This window comes from Cavia porcellus, unplaced genomic scaffold, assembly GCF_034190915.1.
Source record: "Cavia porcellus strain 051 isolate PalLab524CR breed Dunkin Hartley unplaced genomic scaffold, mCavPor4.1 scaffold_2, whole genome shotgun sequence".
Taxonomy (NCBI): Eukaryota; Metazoa; Chordata; class Mammalia; order Rodentia; family Caviidae; genus Cavia; species Cavia porcellus.
Genome location: NW_026947485.1, coordinates 142,555,117 through 142,577,558, shown reverse-complemented (window position 1 = coordinate 142,577,558; position 22,442 = coordinate 142,555,117). Strand labels below are relative to the sequence as shown.

General features: G+C 36.3%; 1 protein-coding gene across 3 annotated transcripts in view; it reads right to left on the bottom strand.

Moving 5' to 3' along the window:
• The window catches only part of Efna5 (ephrin A5), a 267,527-nt gene that overhangs the window by 39,822 nt on the left and 205,263 nt on the right, over positions 1-22,442 (bottom strand). For all 3 annotated transcript variants that reach the window (XM_063245487.1, XM_003463538.5, XM_003463539.5), the window contains one exon: positions 7,260-7,552. In XM_063245487.1, coding sequence (XP_063101557.1) covers positions 7,260-7,437 — 178 coding nt within the window. In that variant the 5' untranslated portion in view covers positions 7,438-7,552. The remainder of the gene's footprint in view (positions 1-7,259; positions 7,553-22,442) is intronic.

The window sequence follows — 22,442 nt, the reverse complement described above, 5'->3', positions numbered from 1 at the left end:
ACTCAGGACTTTATGCTTGCCAGGCAGGCACTCGTGCTGCTCAGCTATATCCCTGATGCATGGACAATTTTTGTTTGGATGGTTAACAGAACACCAGGCAATAAATAATTGTTTTTATAAGAGAAAACTACAATTAACACAGAAAATATACTGAAGTCTCTAAATTTTCCTATTTCAGGCTTTTTATTTAACCTTCGTTAAGAGCCCTTAAAATCCATCCATGTTATCTTGAAAGACGACTAGGGACAACTTGAAACAGACACAATCCTCTAAATTCATTCTTTAAATGAAAAGGTGCGTATTTGCAGGTTCACTAAGCAATAAAAGGACTATTTTCAGAGAGAGACTTACTGCAATTCCTGAAAATATTTCCAGTATCCAAGTATAAAAAACCTTCCATTCTATTTTCAAAATAAAAAATTTAAAACTAAAAACCTAAATAATAGTCAGATTTTTTTATTTTAGAAAATATTGAAGTTCCTCACTCTCCTAATAGAATTGTCCTTCAGTTCTTTTCTGTGTTAGCATAAATGTGCCTACTAGAAGCAGGTTCTGGGAAAAAAAAAATCATGTTCTGGGATCACAGGCCTGAAAAACCAGGAAAGATAAACTAGCATTTGACCACAGGCTTCCTGGAAATTCCAGTTAGAAATTTCTTCAATCTCAGCAGAGCTGATGTTGGAACAAACAATGCTAAAATAAGACTTCAGTAATCAGAGGCATTTTTCAATAACAAAAGTAAAATACACCCATTGGAGCAAATATTGAGTTGTTCATTTTAAGCAAGTATATTGTATTTATAGGTCACCTGCTCTGAAATATAAGAGATTATGAACAGTGAAAAAGATTACCTCCTGCTTGGATAATTGTGCCGTTCTGACACTCTTTCTAGTTCAATAAGAAAAATTCAGTAAAAAGGTGGATTCATGTGAACTGCCAGGATCAAAATAATTCTTAATGTAGATTACCAGTGAAAGTCACTGAAAAATCACATGTCTAAAGGAGAATTAAGACATTCTTAAGCATAAGTAATCCTAGCACAATGTCCTTTAAGAATATTGGAATTAATTTTAAAATTTAAACCTTATGCATCGGTTAACTTTTCAAAGGATGCAAAATTTTTGGATGTGAATTCATGAAGATATATTCTTGGGAGTCAAGTGATTCTTTGAAAAGATACTTTAATGCAGAAGTACATGCCTATAATCCAAGCTATTTGGGAAGCTGAGGTAGGAGGATCATACATTTGAAGCCAGCTTGGGCAACCGAGCAAGACACTTTTTAAATTAAAAAAAAAAAAAATGCAGTTGTGGTAGAGTACCTCCTGGGTTTGATATACAATACCACACAGAATGATTTTTCTGCAAAAATCATTAACTGAGTCTTGGATATAGGAAAGATTGTAATTTAAAAATTATCATACCCATTTTACAGATGAAGAAGGGGAAGATTGATAAAGGTAAGTAAAGTCATATAACTACTAGGCATATTGGAGGAGGATTTAGGTCTGTCGCAGGGCTGTACTCACCATAGTCTGTGCTTTTTTTTTTTTTTTAAACTGTGTTTCCAGCATACAATTAAAACCATTACTAGGAAGTAGGGAATTACAACTGAGGTATAGTAAAACTGTTTGCTTTTCTTAAATTTTACAATATAATAAAAGCTTTTTTAAAAAAAAATCTTTTTTTTTTCAGTAAGGTTTACTACCATGGCATCTATTTATTCAAATAATATTTATTGAGCAACGCTTTTAGATACAGCTTTCTACTATTTTTGATTGAAAATATAGTTTTCTGTCAATATTATAAATAAGCAGATTCTATATATTGTAAAATACTTGCCTGATGTTGTGAATACTTCCGTGAGAAACTACACTCTACACCCCCAAAAGGCTTTTTTTTTTGAAAGACATAAAATTGACAAGTGAAGGAGTGTCTTCTTTACATTATTATTCTGTTTCCCTAATATTCCTATGCCCTTAAAGGGTTAATCAATAACCATACTGCACAATGAAATGATTTCTGAAGCTCACCTTCAAAATTTTCATCAGATTTATCTTAGTAATTTAGTTTATTTATTTTGTTAATTTAAAAAAGGATATAAAGTATAACAAAGTTGCCTCATGGCCTAAGACAAAGTTGTAAACTTTTAATTAAAATACATAATTAGTTAAGTAAATGCATTCAAGTACATATATAGTATGAGGTTAAAATTTCTATAGTAACAGAATGTTATCAGCTGTAAATTTAACGTGACAAATGCTAGATTCTCTGCCTTTTTTAGCATTATTTTCAGAAAATGGCATTTGTCTTCTTTAGTAGGTTTCTCATTAAAACCACTAATTCCTGAATCCAGTGTGTAATCATGATTCAATCTGAATACTTTATTTCAGTAAATTTGAAAAGAATTCCTCAGAAAATGTAACTTTCTGGTTTCTGAAGTTATTTGAAATACATCTTCTGGATATCCTTTGTGGAGCTGAAAATACATAAATGTATTTAAAATGTATCTTGCATTATCAGAATTGGGGTAAGGACAGTTTATACAGTAGTACTCTCTAAACAGTCTATGTCAAAGAGAGTGTTACTTATTTCTATTTCTATACCATAAAATATATTTTTCATTCTGAACTATATAAGACCTGGTTTTTATCCTGTTTTTTTTTTTTTAATGGACTTTATATATATATATATATACACACACACACACATCTGGGCTTTATATATATTTTCACTTCTTTTAATTGCTTACTTAAATTTCCTTTCAGTTCACCTACTTATTATCTATGTGACCCTTTTTCTACTTACTTAAATTCATGGCTCAGTTTTTTCACTCATGAAAAAAGAAAAAAACAACATTGTCTCGTAGCATTGTTTTTGAGAACTGCAGGATACTTAAAAGGGTGCCTTACGCAGATTAAGTGCTATGTAAACACTGCTTATCCTTATTTATTGAATGTCTACTATATGCCAAACAATACACTATGTGATATACAGCAGAATCAGCAGTATGTAACCAACTATATACAACATCAAGGCTGGTTAGTAACTGGGGGAAAAGGTGTGGAAGAGGGTAGGGAACGAGGGCAGTATTATTTTTATACCGCAATGTCAGAGCAGACATTTTTGAGCACCCTTCCAAGGAAAGTGGGGGATAAGGAAAGGGACATGGATGCCGACAGCAACAGGACACTAAGCTCCCAAAGCCCCGTTAGGCTGCACTGATGGATACGAGAAGACAGGAGGGCAGGGTGCCTGGAGCAGAGGAAGAGCACCGTGAGACAGGAAATCAGACATGGACGGTAGGGGAGGAAGGAGCACAGCCCTGGAGGGTCTTGGTGCCGGGTCAGAGACTGGACTTTGGTTTTGGCAAGAAACAAAACCAGGGAGGGTTTTGACACAGTGATAACACATGCTGTGGAGGTGGGGGCATCAGGAAAGCACAGTAATTTCTGCTGTCCTAGGAGAGACCACTGATCTCAGCGGCCTGTACAGGGCGGCAGGGAGAAAACTGGCTCGGTGATTCTAACACATCTTTCAATTCCACATTTCCCTGAAAGAATTTCCTTCAGCTGACACCTTTTCATTGACACCTACTAAGCAAGACATTGGCTAGGCCATTATACTCATGCTATTTCTTAGCCTGAAACTTCAGGCATCCAGTAAAATATAGTAAGATTAAGATATTAAAGCTCTAAGAGATTTCAGAAATCATCAATTACAACCATATTATTTCACAGAGGTAGAGGTAGACTTTAGAGAGAATAAATTATTTACTACCCATGATTGTGCAACTACTTAGCACAAGAGTGTGTCCTGGGGCTCTGTGTCCTTCTTTTACAAAAGGGCACATTCAAAATTCCATGTTTCTATTAACTTTGCAAAGATAGCTTACAGTGCCCATATTTTAATGATTTAACTTTATCCACAATAACAGCAGAAAAAAAACCTTCCAAACATTTCCTCATTAGGCTAAAATTTATGAAAAATATTTCTGAAGTATTTTTGAAGTTCGTGAATGAGTATTTTTTTAAGTTTCTAAAATTATTCTTTCTTTAGGAATTCTTCATAAATGACAAATACCTGAACTAATCAACTGGCAATCCTGCAAATCTATCACTGGTAGAAATGTCACTGATTTTCTTTTAATAATATGAGTGTGCTGATTTCTTACCAAATAACTCCTACAGATTAAAAAGCAGTACGTCACAATGAATAATGGCCCAAGATAGCAATAATCAGTGACTATAATAACTACTTAAAGTATTGTCTCATCTAAAAGGAAGAATACATAATATAGAGTCACTGGGAATTGAGTAAAAGATTTAGTACTGTGAATGATGTTTTGTTTCTAAAATAAATTGGAAACTTCATCTGTGATGTTTTTAATCATTGTCTTGATTTTAGGAATAAATTAAAAAAATAAGTCTTGTTGCAGATAAAGTAGAACTTGATAAGAATCCTGACATGTGTCCTTTCTGAATCTTGGTAATCTGATCATGAAATACCTCCCCTTCCCACAAATCCATGTTTGCCTCTGAAAGTTGGCAGTCTACCCGACAGTTACACCAAGGCCCGCCTCTAACAGTCTGAAGCAGAGCAGACAACAGGCTACACAGTTTCCCCCTCATTTTTGTCTTGGAAAAGTTAGAAGGGACATGAAAGCTATGAGGTACTGAAATGCACTCCTGGCCTAGCAACAATATTGGATGAAATTGCTTAGTGGGCCATCAAGCTTACTCCTGAGATCAGCAATAGAGTTTCTTGTAATGTGCTAAGTATGAAAAAAGTCATTTCCCAATCATCTTGTTCATTCCATGCATATTAGGAGAGGAAAATTCAATGGAGGGCCAATTCTCCCCTAGGAATCCTTCAGTTTAATTATGACCACAGTACATTAAACATCTGTGAGATGTCCACATCAGCGCTGTTAGTACTGTTCTCAGCAGCAAAAGAGATAGACCCCCTTTGCTGCCCAAAGCACAGGCAAGGTTGCTTCTGTGGGTCAAAAACATAGCTGAAAATTCAACTTAAGTGATCACCAGGCCACTGTGCTTCTTGTAAATGAACACTGCTTTGATGCTAATTTGTGCTGTTTTACCTTTCATTTAAAAAAAAGCAATTCAAGTTAAACTCAGCTGAACAGCAAAAAGCTCTTGATATTTTGAAGCATTTTGGAACAATTACTTTGACGGGAACCCTTGACAGTTAAATGACTCTGTTAAATGAATGTTATAGAAGACACATAATGATTTTTAGTGAAATATTGAATTTAACACAAATGAGGAGAAACCAGTCATAAGCACTATGGGTATATTTGAATAATAGCATCTTGCTTATGAACCTCAATGGATTCTATAATTTTTAATAATCATGCAATCAAGTAGTTAGTTAGCTAGTGGGTATGTTTCCCATCATAGTGCTATATATTCATTTTTGGTTTATGCCTTTGTTGTATTTTAATCTGAGAGATCAAGAAGAAAATTTAAAAATAGTAATAATTCCTCTTACATTAGTATTTGATAGCTGGATAATTAATAAGACGCTGTCCCACAGTTGAAGATTCCTCTTCCCCTTTACTTATTTACTGAATAAGATTCTTTCATAAAGTAAGAAATTAAGAAAAAGTCAAGAGCATACAGTGTGAGAATGTGTGAATTCACTGTATGCCAGTATTTCCTGCATCTGTAGGACGCAATATTCCTTTTCTTATTTTACATATTGAATGTGAGATAGTATCAAGGCTTTTACATGTTTTCTCATGACTAATAACAGAAATATGTACTGAAATAATAAAACTGGCACTGTTCAATTTCCTTTTTAAATTCAATACCAATATAAGTGAGAGAGTCCTTTTGATGGTGAAATCCGACTTATAAAATTCTGTTTTCTGGAGAAGAAAAGGAGGCAGAAATCTCAGTAAAGGCAGAGCATGTGGGTGGGAACATTTGGACTGGAGAAATGAGTCAGAAAAACAGGAATGTTCTTTATCTCGTTCGTCTGGCAAGCTGAGGTGAAAAGTTGGTGCTGAGCAGGTTGAGCGGTACTCCTTGGATCCGCACACACAGCGTGCAGCTGTACTTCCTGATTCTCCCAAGCAGGTGAGCCATGACTTGCCTCAAGTTCCTACTGCTCCCCATATTTATCTTTATTCATCAGCTGCCTGTCTATACTCTACGATGCCTATTTACAGGTCTGCTTCCTACTAAAAGGTTGCACTCTAAAAATCTTTTCATCTCCCACCCACCCACATTCCTGATCCAATGTAAACTGTTTGGTAAATGTACTTATGAATGAATAAGACTTTAACTCCTTCTGCTGACAGTGAAAATTCATGGGAATAGCTGCATAGTTTAAACATTTGACACCAGTCAAAGGAGAGTCCAGATTGATAGGAGACTACCTAGAACAGGTGTTAGTTAGGACTTCACTCTTCAAAATCTATTGTGTAGGACCATAGCATCCACTCACCAGGGGGCTTTATGCATGCAGACTCCAAGCCAGAACATGTGTTACACAGTCCCTAGATGACTCTAAGGCACAATGAACCTTGAGAAACCTTTACCTATAACATATAATAGTACCGTGCTTGAAGAAGTGATGGTGTACATAATAGAGAAAAAACAAGAGCATGACGTGATTAATGCTGAGAAAGTTTTAGAGCTCTCCCAGGACAGTCAATGCTCACAGGTTAAAAACTCACTCATTGCATTTCCCTGGTAACCCTTGCTAGATAGTTCTTCACACTCGTGATGCTTAAAGACACAGCTGCTCTTAATAATTGCTTTTTCTCCTTGGTGCAAAGAGAGTATTTATTGTCAGCATGCTGACATTTGCAGGAGTTTAGGCTTTCTCCACTAAAACTGTGGATGACTGAAAGGGTATGCTGACACCTGAATAAGAAGTCCAATGACTCTAAGCTATGTAAATTTAATTATTTCCTTTAATTCTTTTCAAGATTTTTTTTTTTCGTTTCCTGAGCTTTGGAGAAGTTCTAGCAATTTTCATTTAAAAGAAATACAAGTCAGCAGTGGTTCACTGAACAGGCTGACACGCAATTTCATAAGGAGAGAGACACTGTGTCTTTAATCTAATTTGTGCTCTCAATTTCCAGCTAATGTACCTAGGGATTGTGATGTATGCATTTATGAGGAGACATCTGTAATGTAGAGTCCAGCTCTGCAATTCTCTGAAACATGGGTAAAAAATTAGTCTGGATTCTTGCAGGTGCCCCATAGCATGATAAATCTATATACTCACAGATGTAGAAGTACTCTCGGCCTGGCCTGAATTCAAATCCTAGCGAAAAAGGAGTGAAGAGCTGGAATTTTTCAGAGAACTTCAGCGGTCCATTTGGGGAGTGGGGCCGGTTACATTCCCATCTTTTGAACCCTTTGGAAGTGTGGTCGCAGGCACTGTAGCCATCAAAGTTCACCATGTAGAGGACATAGCGTTCAGTCTTATCTTCTGGAACGGAGTCCTCATAGTGAGGGCAGAAAACATCCAGGTAGTCATTGATACAGACATCAATGTGGTAGTCACCCCTCTGGAATCTGTTGAAAAATAATACAATGATGAGTTCATTTATAGAGGAAAAGTTTTGCTTGGAATTAATGGATGGATATTTTAAAAATTCTGGTGCTAAAAGATTCAGTACAAGTTCTCATTGAACACCATTATGATTTGGGGCATAGTTGAAATATTATAGTTTCAAATCCATGCAACAATAAACAATTTCCAGAGAAATTCTATTATATTTGCTTCAAAATACCATACAAATGAAGTACATCATTTTCATTTTAATTATTACACTAAGCATTACTCTTTCAGAACAAAGAACTACATGATTTGCTATTTCCCATTTTGTTTTATTTCTTAAAATCGTCTTATATTGAAAAGTTTTTCTTTTTCTACAGGTTTCACTTAATAAAGATTTCTGAGCAAATGAAAGAACACATTATTGAATTGCTTCAGTTATAATTAAGGTCATATTCAAGTTCCTATGTAAACACAGTATATCCCTGCGAAAATGCAGCTCAGATACAGTCATTCAAGGAATTTTTTCCTTAGAATCTAATTAATAACTATTCAAGAAACCTCCCCCACCCTCCACAACTTCACAGAAACCACCAATATCCTCACAATTGTTGTTTTGACAGGAGGTTTACAAGTAGCCAATCTGAGGGCATTATTCAGTTCTCCTTGCTGCTGATTGGCTGCTATCCTGTAACCCATCTCCTACACATGCACCGGCATTCTTGCATCATTATAGGTTGTTCTAACGCAAGGAGCTACCTCCAGTGTTCTCAGTTTTGTTGTTCAAGCCCTAAGATCTCTGAGATGCCACCAAAATGTCCTGAACTTTTTAGGGGCTTACTAATACAGTAATTTATTAGATTGCATAACCGCATATTTAGAATTTGAACTATAAAAATTGGCATTTATAGGCATTTGCCTGACCATCTGAAATTTGTAGTTTTTCACAATTCTCAGTTGCTCTAGGAACATAACCCCTACGAATTTCAACAGTTCCCTGTGTACAGAAACAGAGCTATACAATTGAGAGAATTAGAACCATAAAATTTAAAAGTTGAAACGAAAATTCTGAGAACACCATTTTCATTTTAGGGGAAAAGGAAAACAAACCCCTAGGGCAGAAAATGAAGATGTACTAGTGACTTCAGACTCCAGCTCAACATGTCCCTTAATAGGTCTGCTTCTAAGTAGAAGGCAAAAATTCTTTTTAGCTTATCACTGTGTGGATGCCCAGTCCTTTTCCATACTAAGAAAGTGGAATCCTCTATTGGAAGAATTTTCCTCTCTCTCTTTTCACATTATGTCCTAGGGCTCCGCTGGTAAGAAGTAAAAGTAATAAATCAGATAATAACAAACACTATGACAAATTCTTCCTGAAAGTTAAGATGCATACAAACTGCACATACACATACACACAGACACAGACACACACACGCACGTACCACCACAACAACTATGACAAAATTTATAGTTCTCTACTTCAATTCTAATCTTACAGAACTTTTCCTTACCTACTTTAACTAATCTTTATCAGTAGAAAAGTACTTCACAAGACCCTGTGATGTGTGCAACAGTAATTGTTAAAGATATAATTCTCTCTGTTTAAAATCAGGATGGCAAAGCTTACAAAATCCCTTTGCTTTTAGCTAGTGAGGAAATTCTTTCTTGAGCTCTTAGAAACGTTCATCATATAACTTTGTCATTGCTAAAATATAATACTTATAAAGTCATACAATCTTCAAGTTGGGCAGTCTCAGTGAATACTTCCCAGTGGTGGTGAGCTAGTCTAGTCCATTTTTGAACATCTCTAAATGTTAGAAAGTTTCTTATATTGAGTATAAATCTACCTCAGTGTAATTTCTACCCAATGATTCTACTGCTCCTTGGAATTGTTATGAACAAACATAATTCCTATTCCACAAATTAGTCCATAAATATTTGGAAATGTCAGCTATGTCTGTCTACATTGTCCCTTTTCCAGAAAGGAAAACCCTGATCTCATGGTTACTTCCCAGGTTCCTCACCATTCTCGGCTCTCCTTATGTCCTGTAGTTTCCCACTCTGTGCTCCTTAAAATGTAGGATTCAAATAACAAAGAACTCCAGCAGCTTTGATCAGTGTTTACCCCAGAAAAAGATACCATTTTTGCTCTAGATACTAAATATTCACTGGCAAAGCTGATATTCCCTTCCAAAAGACAACAGTATAAAAAAAAATGAACCACTCATTTTGAGTGAGAAGATCTGTGGTTGAGTGGAACAGTCATAAATCATTCTGAGCCTCAGTTTCCTTACACATAAGTTAGAATATTAATGAGAACCAGCCTTGTTATCTTCACATGGCTGCTTCAAGCCTCAGATGCAGAAACATATGAAAAGCACCCTGTGAATGTAAATGCATGTTGATTTATGTAAGAGAAATAAGGAAAGATTATTAGGATATTCACTTTGCAGATATAAAATAATCATCTTTTAGAAACCCATGTGTGTTTATTTCTTTATATTTACAATGGTCATGGACTTGCTTTTTCTTCATTACTAGCAGACAATGATTTGTCAAGATGCGGTGAAAAACTGTGTTGCTTTTAAAAGATTTTTGAACATCAAGGTAACATCACTGCCAAAGTACAAAGAAAAGACACTGCAATGTTCAGATAAAAAGAGTGCCGGGATATGAATCATCAGCACTCAGAGTAGCCTGACAGTTTTGGATGAGAGCCAGACAAGAACTGCAGCAGAAGGCAATGCCCAGATGCACTTTATATTATTATATTATTATTATTATAGATTTTAAAGACATTCAAGGGGGAAGATTTTTCTTTTCTTAAGTGTCACTCATTTCAGCTTTTACTAGCATTTGGCACTGCTCAAAGTGAAAATTACAATTAAAATTGCCATTACCTGGGCCCAATGTCTTATTCCTTTATTCTATAATTTTAAAAAAAATCACAGTTTTTTAGACCTCAAATTTAGTTTTCTTTTTCCAACTTTTACCCATGTTACTGTTGCTAAAATTAAAAAAAAAAACTTTTAATAAATTTTAATAGAGTACAACTGACAACCCATTCTACAGTGGATTGACCAGTAATCCCTCCTGATGACTTTTTTTTTTTTTTTTTGGTCTCTTTCTTTTTTATCAGTACCGGGGTTTGAACTCACGACCACACACTTGCAAGGTAGGCGCTTATGCCACTGAGCTAAATCCCCAGCCCCCTGATGGCATTTTATATTGCGTGAGATATTAAGTGAATTACTGTACTGCCTAATTTAAACATGTGACTATTCTTGTCATTATCATTTCTATCCTTCTATCAACTGACAAAGAAAAAGATTATAATTTACCATAGAAGAAATTTACATTTCTATTTCAGGTATTTGACTTGCATCAGTTAGTTTATGAATGTAAATTTCAAGGAATGGATAATATAAGCATAAAACCAATGACAAATTGGGCCCATAACAGGTATCTGTATAACCTAATCAAGTACACTCCAAAGAAAAGTTTATAATTAGATATTATAACTCTATAATAAATCATGTTCTTTGGGTACAAAGTTGCCTAGATTCATTTTTCTCTGTTCTTACTACAAAGAAGTGCTTGAGTGTGACTACCATTACTGAGTGCTGGTTATGTCCCATTCATTATTTCACTTTACTCTCTACCATGGTCCCACAGAACATACACTATTTTACTTACTTAAAGAGGAGGAATTTTTTTAGATAAAGAAATGAAGCAAAGTGCCCAAATAGTAAAAGAAGCAGAATTCAACCTCAGCACTAAAGCTCCTTACCACTCCATGTCAAGAGAGATTAAATCATGAACGTCAGATCCTCAGCTCTGTTCTGTAGTCGAAGAAATGAACAGTTCTCATTCTCAATGGGATTTCAGTTCTCTCTTCCATTTATAAATGCAATAGCATGTGTAACCTCCAAGATTTATATATGTTTCACATACATTATCATATAAAATCTTAAAAAACATCCATATTAATTGTATCAATGAGGAAATGACATTTTAAAAGGATAGTGGCCTTTTAGTTTTATTTTTCATGGTAATTAAGTAGCACAGTTAAAATCTGAACACAAGCTTTATACAGTTCTAATAAATATTCTCTGTTCCCCTAACCACAGTGAGTTCCAAGTTTCCTCAGTTGTAGCAACTCTCTCCTTCCACTGGGGCCCTCTTAACAGCTTGGGTACCATTAGGTGACCTAGGTTTATACTGATCTTCTAGGAGAGTCCTGCAGTATGCTGTCAGCCCGACCCTCTTCACCAGGTTGATTCCAAGTCCTGAACTAAAAGAGGAGTGTACAGTTAGAATAACCCTCAGGTGGCAGCAGCAGCTCTTGATTTGTGCACATCACTGTAGTCTTTCACCAAAATGCAGGGCTGTAGGCTCAGCAGCCATTCATATGAAGAGATCGCTCTTCTATCCGGAAACAGCTTTCATGAGTTTTAGATTATGAAAAGAGAAAATTTACATCTAGAAAGAATGATTCCACAAGCCAATATTTACAAATTTCATGGGTAGTACAACCATTGCTTTGACCCATTTCTGAAGTTCTTGGAAATTTTCTTGTAAATGCCTCCTCTTTCCTTTTTCCCCTTAATTTTTATTTATTGTGTGTGTGGTTCTGCACCTCCCTGAGATTGTGGGCTATTCTAACTATAATATTTGGTTGCACACTAATAAGGCAGTGATAATTACAATACAATATATACTAACGTATCTCAGTGCTTCATAATGTAAAAGTGTACATAATTACCACACTTAGAAAATGATTGTGTTTGAGTAAAACAATTACAGGAAACACGTTACATATGTAAAAGGATGGTCCCTGTTCCTTGCCGGGTTACATGGGAACCCAGATCAATGTTTTATATGATATATAATATCATTTGTGTCTATATACATTGCATACATTGTATATTGCACATATTTACATATATATATTCTGCATGTACTTATATATATTCTGTTTTGGTAAGAATTCATTTTTCACATCTGTCAAAATTTGGCTTATAGACTTGAGGATCAAGTCATCTACGTTATGAAAGGATCATTTTATTTAATTAAGAATAAAATCCAGTACAGCAAGTAGTCTTTTGTAATTATATTAAAAAGCAACAGTGAATTATGCACTTTGTAGTAATTCTACCTAGAGGTCACCTGAAAGGTTGGATAAAAAGCACATCTTAGGGGCTATTAGTGGCAAAAGTCACAACTGATGCTGGGATTAAAGCTGCAACATGTGCTTCTATATGTACTTAAGTGAGTTTGTCTGTGTTTACCTGATAACTTTCCATTACACTGTTAAATACCTTTTGATTATTAATTTAAAAGTACTGTTAATATCTGATTCCTTAATTAGCTTGTGCGGTGGAAGTGAACCTAGCCTTGAATCTCAGAATTCCAATGAATGAGGGCAACAGAGAGGTCATATCTTTTCATGTAGGTATCAACAGTGTGTCTCCATAGTAGTCTGAGCCATAATGGCATCATCCTTCTAAGTATATGCTTAATTTTCAGATTTGGTCCATGAAAATGAGAACTTCTAATTCTTGAATATCTAAGTCCTTTAACAGTCCCAAGTGCAAATTCTCAACTTATAACCGGTCCTTTGGTTTCTCCTTGCTAAGACAAGTAGGTATTGCCTAGCTACCTTTCTCAATGAATGGTTTTTCATGGCACTGACCTTGTATCTCCTCTACCACATGCTCTGCATTGTGAATATTGACAGCTGGGAAGGCCAAGTAGAAAAGATACACACGCAGTGCTTGGGTTTCAGTCTGCAGAGGAGCAGCATCACAATCATCCTCTAAGTTTGTCTTTAGCCACTTTCCCCTGCAGTGTTCCTCCTCTCTTTCCATCCTCATTTGCTAAAGCCAAAATGCATTTCATTTCAGTAGCTGGAAAAGGAAGGGTATGGTGCATATTTAAAATGTTCTAAATTGGCCTTCAGCATATGTTGCTGGCACAGCAGAGAGCCTGCTTCCAGGGAAATATGTACTAAGGTATTTTATCAAGCAGCTCCTGAGTGGAGTTTCTTCACTCCATAAATATAGAAACAGTATTACTGAAAGGAGACCATGTTATTAGAAGTTAGGAAGCTGTGAGACATTTCCCTCATATAACGTTTTAAAGGATTCAAAAATGAAAATGTTATTTATCACCAACTGGATCCTTGATTATTACACTTTAAATGAAATATATTTTAATCTGTCAAAGAGGTGATTGTTTTAATATTCCTATTTGAACAGTACTCCAATTCCATTTCTTTAATTACAAGGCAAACTAATGTACTATAGACCAAAATTGAAATCTAAAAGAAGGATGTGATTTATAGTTAAAGATTAAGCAACTCTGTCATCTTAGAGTTCCTCCCAGATTTTAAACGAAATCTTGATTGACTGTATCTTTGGCAGTGCTATCTTTCAATTCTACTATTATTGATTTAAAGGCTAATTTCAGAGCAAATATCTCTTTCTAAGCAGAAGAACTTCTCATTTGTCCAAAAAAAAGGGGGCTAATGGTCCTTGAAACAGATACGGGATTTGGTTTCTAATTATGTTTTGTGAGCTGGGCAGGACAACATCCTGTGTTGCATAACATGTTTCTTCTCGTCTCCTTCTGTTCCTCCTTTCAGCACAGAATGCAAGCCGTATGGCTCTCCTATCCTAAATCTGAAGATGCTCTTTTTGTTTCTCTGTAGAGGTTACAATATGAAATACAAACAGCAAATCAGACTGGGTGTGGGTAAATAATATTAGCATTATGAGGAGGCGAACAATACCAGTGTTTCTAATTCAAAGCTTTTCCTCTCTCTCATGGACTGAAAGATGCCCATCTTTGAGTGCCACTAATCAGCTTTCGCTTTCAGCTCTGAGAAAGTTGGAAGCATGGACAATCTCTTCATGACCAGCCCAGTTGTTGAGGCTGAATGATGCCTGAAATACATACTTTCAACTGGCCAGTCTAGCTCTTGCAGGATCTAGAATATATCAGTAACAACTAACATTCCTGCAGAAGTGAAGACTGATAAATTAAAACAAAGATTTAAGGATGAATTTCAAAGTTATGTCCTACTTACTCTTTTATAGCTGAAATGTGAAATACTACAATATACAATCTTTCAACCAATTAAGCATAAGGATACTGACAAAATATTTGCAATCCAGACGTTGGTGCTCTGTTTATTTATTAATGGAAATTCCAACAGAATTTTTAATATATGCATTTTTCTGCAGCATGAAAGCTTTGCCTTTAATTCAATAACTGTTGACAATAATAATGATACAATATGCTTAGCCAGATATTTAGAATTCAACAGTATTTTAATATACTCACCTATCACTTTTGTGTGTGTTATGTGCATGTATTTTTAAAACTGATTTTAAAATTCTATAATTAATACTAATTACCCATATCAAACAGATGGATAAGAATGCTAAGTAGTTCTTGCCTGTAACTTTCCTAGTATGTCACATCAGTCTGAATGACTTAAAAATTGCCTCTCCCAGAGCAGCACCTGTTTCAAATAAAAGCCCACAAAATGCTCTCTCCTCCAGTGTTTTAACTCATTTGGAGTTTGTTTTATTAGCTTGACAGAGAAGTTCCAAAGGAAATAAAGCATTAAATTGGCAGAGCCTAAACAAGACTTTCCTTCAGGAAGGGACGGGAAGCGTTGGGTGACAGTCTAATTGCTTCTAAGCCCCCACAGAGGCTTGGGGCACAGAGCAAGAGTGTGTCAACATCAACAGGTCAGCTCAGCCAAAGAATGAACCAGGCAGGGTTCTAACAGCCCCAGCACATCACAGGTCACTTCAAATAGTTTTCAAAAGGGGATTTGAAACAAAAATAAAGAATTAACGTCTGGCAATCAGTATAGCCCTAACAGTGGTTCCTCTCCCAATGCAAAACAGGCTCTTTCTCCATGACCTCAGGCCAAGAGCTTTCTGACAAAGCTGCACCTCATACCCTAAGTTATCTACAGCTTTACATGCTGTCAAGCAAATGGAACAGAGCACCTGTCACATAGACGCAGATACAGCAAAAGCAAATGCAGAAAATCATCGAGCGGGTTATCCAGCCACTGTCCTAGGAGAACAGAATTAAACAAACCGATTCTGTTCAGGGAATGCAGGAGTCAATCAAACAAATAAGTCACCTGCCAAACTGCTCACTTCTGTGTAGCCCTTTGGTATCCTAGGGGAAGGGAATTACCCTGCAGAATTTCAGGCTACTCATAGTTTCAAATATTATAATAACAAAAGAACAATAATAAATCTTCATTTATTAACTGATTCAAGGGAAAGTTTTGGAAAATAAGGATTTAATATAGTTCTTAAGTATAGGTATACAAAGAGTGATGTAAATACTAGTATGAATGGATGATAACTTATTGAAATCATTACTTTCTCAGACTTATTTTTGACTATTCAATAATTGGAATATCTAAGACTTACATGGTATGGAATTAACCTCTACTAATTTATTGTTAAATGAATAAAAACAACCCAGAATGAAAGAAAATAGGTTTGTTTTATTTATTTTATTCTTGATCTTTGTTAGATAAGGGGAAGTATGAATTGATGCATGCTAAGGGATAACAATAGTAATGATAATGTTTCATAGAAAGCTCTAGGATGCTTTTGTTTCTATGCAAGTTGACAGGTGAGAAATAGTTACTTGAATAGGTGGATAAATCTAGGACCAGGAATAAGGTTAGTAAGGCAGGAGAAAAGAGTTCTAGAGTAACAAATTAGGTCGTGTTTATAGTCATAAAAAATACTATTAGAGTCCACACCCCAAAAGCTGAGGCAGAAGGATTACTGTGAGTTCAAAGCCAGCCTGAACCAAACAGAGAGATCCTGTCTCAAAACAAAACAAAAACAAAAACTCTCCCTGAAGTTAGGGGTGGGGTTTACTTGTGACACCACCCCAATGCAGCACAGTAGCTGCACATAGTAATGACTTCATAAATGTTCAAAATAAGGGAAATTGTAGGTAAAGGAAATTAGAAACAAGGCTTACACATAGGAAGATGGTGTAAAGTATATGATAATCCTCTATATTCTGGGTCCTAGTATCAAATATTGAGAAAAACTAAACATTGAAATAAATGTCAAGCTCAGGAAACAAAATAATGGCAGACTGCAAAAAAGAAAAAAGATAATCAAGACTGTTGTTCAAGCAATGTTAGAAAATTATGCCTAGCTGAGTAGACAACTTAAGCACCTAAGGCAGAATGAAAGTTTCTCTCTTGTCATTAAGTCCTCTATTCAATTACCATTTATCGGGGTAATTAAACACTGGAAAGTGATGCCAGGCTAATTGTTAGATTATGATAATTACATGTCTTTGCTATGCTACAGCTGATCAAAATAAGATGTGGTCCCGTGCACTTAGCTAAAGCTGCTCTGTAATCGTCAGACTTTCGTAGAGCACTAGGCCATTTATTACTAATTCATTACAAATCAGGCGGAGAAGCTTATTATTTGTAATGCCCCCCTACACACACACCCACACACAGTCTCCTGGAACAAGACTCCCAAAAGGTTAAGCACAAACTGCTGCCCTTCATTGGCCCATTTCCAGCCCAATTACACAGCTGAACAGCATTAGGTGCCTCTATTTGAGAGGGTTCATCAGACTGCTTCACAAAATCCTGCAACCGCCTATCACATTGGCAGGAGCACCCAAGATTCCCTTTCAGCTTCTGCCAACCACTGTTCTGCTTCGAGTTGTGTCCCGGCAACCATGAATTGGCAATCCACAGGATCTTTGGGTGCAGAGGCTCCCTTTTGCTCAGGTCAGGCTTTGACCAGGCTGGGTACGCCAAGAGGTTTGCTCCAGTTCGCAAGTGTCGTGGGGAATACAGATTGTACTCCTCCCAGACACCCAGTCTCTGTTCCTCCAGCATGGGTCAGGAGAGGAAGCTAACTCTCTCAGGAACCAGTCAGAGTCACCACAAAGCTATCAAGAGCTGCTCAAATCTTTATAGAGAAAGACTGGAATTCATTTTCCTTGAACTCAACCAGGCCAGAGTCTCTGACATATCTGAGGCTTAGAAATCTCTCCTTCCATTCCTTTGTTAATCACTTCAAGTCACCATTAGAAGGTGAGAAGACAAACAGACATTTAATATTTTTCTTTGGACTTTACTTTTGGGACTCTGCAGCTCTGTCCTGCAACCACCACATCAGAAAGCATTGAGTTAAAAAGTTTAGTATTTTACTGGAAGTTTATTCATGGCATGTTCTCTATTAAAGGATTTTTTTCCTATTATATACACACTTATGGCTTGAATGTTTGCATTCTCTCAGAATTCACATGTTGAATATTCAGCTTCCTATATAAATTAGGAGCTAGGGTCCTTATGGAGGTAATTAAAGTTAAAAGGGGGTACAAGGGTGCATCCCTCATCAAAAAGAGTTAGTGTCCTTAAAGAAGAAGACACCAGAGTTTGCTTTATGCCCATGATTTGAGGAGACAGTGGGACGGATTTCTACAAGCCAGGAAGAGAGCACTCACCAGAAATTAACCTCTACTGCACCTTGATCTGGGACTTCTTGGCTCCAGAATTATGAGAAAATTAATTCCTGGTTTTTAGGCTACATATGGTAGTTTGTTTATTGTTACAGCAGCCTGAGCAGACTAATAGTGGCAGTTTAAAATTAAGTGAATGATACCGTAGGGGAAGGAGTGGTTTTGAATTGTATTACTGCCAGTGACTTTAGAGTTATAAAAAATCAATGAAAAACAACAAGGTAAAAATGGCCAGGAAGGAAGGAAATAAGAGGAAAAGGAAGACAACAGTTAAACCAGTACAGACCCCGCCCACATTATCCTGTACATGGCAGATATTCAATAGCCATTTGCTGTTCTGAGCAAACGGCAGGTCTGAGGAGAGAAGACACATTATTTTCCTAAGTAGGGGTAGTTTCACCTCTGAAATTAACTCATGACACTACAAAAACGACTATATTATCACCCAGCAACTGTGTTATCTCACTCTTTCAGCAAGGATGTTGCCCCGAGATAGAACAGTGTTATGGAAAAGTCACATACTCCATTTTAGCCTTCGTTGACCCTGAAAATTAAAACAGAATATGCCACTACCCTTCAAAACTCATACTATCTTTGTTCCAGGACCAAAACAAACCCCAAGGCACCTCTGCTAACAGTAGAAGATACAGATCTGGCATTTTATGCACACATTTCCTGGTGGCCTGTGGTTTAAGGCTGGGAAGCAGGGGATAGCCGTTCATCACATAAAAATTGTTTTGTGCCACTTAGTATTATTGTTTCCTCCCCACACTCATTAAAAGGATATTCATTCATACAACTGGATCTTCTATTTACTTTTATAGCCTGGACCACAGAAAGATATACACAAGAATAATGCAATCATAAAAAATAAGAAACTAATTGCTCTATCCCAAGGAAGCGTAAGGGAGAGAACGAAATAAACAATTCGCCGTTTATTTCTTAGAAATACATCTAAGCACTTTGGGGGATTCTCAAGCGCTACAATATCTCTACCTGCTTAAATGCTTTTCTATCTCGCTGACAGAGAATATAGTTGCTGTTTTTCCTCCTTCCACTTTTCTTTTAATTAACTCTACTCTCAAAATGTCTACCTTGGAAAAGAAGTATATTGCAAAGCAAATGCACATGACCCTCCTCTTGAACTCTCAGAATTTTTGGTATCACTATAAGGTCTGAATGAGCCATTTGTGTAGATTGTGAGGTCAGAGAGATGCTGAATGCCAAGACATGAGATGATGAAATAGGAGGGTGATAATGGGCACTGCATGCTGGGTGACAAGTCAGCACTCTGAGGTTTGAGGAGATAGGGTCACAACTGGCTTTCTTCAACACGCAGCAGAAGGACAGTCTCAGATCCCAAAGCTTCACAATGTGCATGCTAACTTTAATTGTTAATGAAACTCTCTTTTCTTTCTTAGAAAACGAAAATGTAGCTGGTCAGAAATTCAGTATGATAAGCCGAGTTAAAGTACAACAAAGGGGTTTATAAAACCCATGGGAGATTTTAAGTAAGCTTGGAACTTTAGCACAGAATCCATATTCAATGTGAGGACAAATGTGACTATATCTCATTTCTCAATTTATTTACAGAACAGGACAATTCCGTTTGTGTTTGTTGTTGTTTAAATTCAACATCTGGGTACCTACTTTATGCACAAAAATATTTAAAATTATAACCATTTTATATGCTAAAAGGAATTTATATTTTTTTCCTATTCTATTTCCATAAATATAAAATATAACTTCAATACCACTGGGAAGTAAAGTATAAGCAAATAGGAAATGCACTTTAATATTAGACTTTTGAATTTTGGTCTCAGGATACCTTGTAGCTGAGAAAGGATTCACAACAGTCCAGGTCCAAGACCCACCCACGTATTAATGAATGAATCCCAATCATTAATCAAAAGCCCTAAATCATGGTGCTACAAATGCTGACTAGTGGGGTTTATTAACATATGGTGCACACTGGCCTGATAAGCAACTTTTAAAAATAGTTTTAGAGGGCTAAATACAAACAGCATGCAGTGCTAGTGCCATCAAGACTGCCCTGAAGCAGGCACTGCTGCCTAAGGCTGCAGGTATTGGGAACACTGTCCCACCTGCACGAACACCTTTGCTCTTTCTGCTTGTGCTGGCGGTGGCCCCGTGTTGGAGCTATTTACCTGCATGTGATGAGGATGCGATTCAGAGCTTACACTATACCTCAGCCTGGGGTTTTATGCAGTACAAACTATTCTAACTCTAGAGAAAAGCAACTGAAAATTACGGGTTATACGAAATGCTTTTTGTTTTTTCTTCATAATTTTTAGGTGTAAATATGAATTTATGGCCTAAAAGGTGAAAAAAAGACATACATAGGGCTAACCAGAAGAACATTAAAATTAGTCTTAAGTATTGTTTAATAAAGTTTGCAGCACATTATGATGATACTCATTACAAGGATTTGGTAGATGTATGTACATAACACATCTCAGTTCTTCTTATATCCCCTTTCCCTTCCTCCCCTCTCCTGCCTTGAGATATAATTGATCTTAGAGCTGTTTTGAAGTATATGGAAACATGAAACACTGCTATTTTATGACAATTAGGGCATTTAAAAATTCATATCACATGTGAGAAAATTGTGTTTGTCCTGACTAGAAAAATGGATAAGAGCAACTCAAAATTAGACACTTCACTTCTTTTTTAATGGCAAAAGGCAACCCAGTGTCTTCAAGCATTAACTGACTTAAAATGGAATTCTCAGCATTAAACTTATAGTTAAGTATTTATGTACGCTACTGAATCTATTAACTCCACTCACATATAACTTTCAATATGCAATTTCACTCAGCAACGGTTACAACCAAGTTACCAGCCTCGAGAACAAAAACCATACTCAGCACTTGTTAAAAACATCAGTGTATTTGCCTTTGTATTCCCAGACACTACTCATGTTTACTAGTCTTAAACTACAATAATATAAATGCACAAAGCACGCATGATGTAATCTTGTAAAAAAAAAAATGACTTGTTTGTTCTCCCTCGGCACTCGATACTCAATATTAGTTGCATTAAGAACCCAAATTCTGCATCAAGACTATAGAGAGACATATTAGTACAGGAAATTCTGAGGCTTCATTTCATCCAGCTATTTGCTTTCACAACTGTTAATTATTTACTCTCTTTTGTTTAAAATCTCTAGGAAGAATTTCAGTCCAGACTGGAAACTCCAACATACAGGTTTCATTCATAACTCCATTTATAAATAAAATTCTCTTCTCAGGGGCACCCTGGTTTCCGTGTGCTTCAGTGCATTCCCCCTCTGTCCTCCCCTTTAAGATTTGAGAGGAAAGTGGTGGAAATTTAGCTCATGTTTTCCTAGGACAGTCAAGCTGATTGTATTATCGACTGTCTACTGCATTAGCAATTTCCAACTGAATTACAAACTGTTTCCCTGCATTACATTGCTATTGTTCAATACTATTTTCATTGCCCTAATGAAACAAAGCTATATAATATAACCATAAAGTACTGATTATATTTAACCATAATGGAAGAGACCTAATAAAAGACCTATTTTAAAATATGCAAAGAAAATGATAAGAGATCCTGATATGCAACAGCCTTTTTTTTTTTTTTTTTTTTTTTTTTTTTAACTCTTTTTAGCTTTCTGGATTGGGATCAAACAACACTGACAAACTAATTCTTCCTCTTCCAACAATACAGATGGTATTTCCCCTAGGACAGAATTTTAGGAGGTTTCCCAAAAGCAAATTTCTCAGGTACTAAAAAAGTAGCTGCATCTTAAACATATCTTTTAGAAGAGTCTACTTCAAATCAAAGTATTCTCTCAACATCACGAAAAAGGATATTGAAATTTTCTCTGGGCTATAGGTTTCTCCGTGTCTGTAGGTGATCTTTTTGGAAAAGTGCCATCATGAAACCATTAGCACTTTGCTTATTTGCCCTATATTAAATCAACCAGCAATGCAAATGATCAGGGTGCTGTGCTGGGCTGGAGGCTGCCCAAGTAAGATGGCAAATTCATGTCTGAGGTTTCTGCCTTTTAGCAAAGGCAATGAAGATGACTTGGCAGCCCCATCTATCCTCAGTTCCATTCCCAAAGATAGAAGCAGCAAAGAAACTGTTGGAAGGAATAGGCAAAAGTGACAGAGATTCTGGGACGTCACTAGTTATATTACGGCTAGAACAGTACCAGGCACTTGGGATATTTGTGCTAGAGTCATTTTACTCCCATAGAAGAGGGGATAATTGGAATAAGCAGAGGAGGAACACTAAGTTATCCCTTCCCAAGCATTTCACGAGTTGAACCTGAAAAAGTTAATAAAACTACTGTACGGTGCTGTAAAG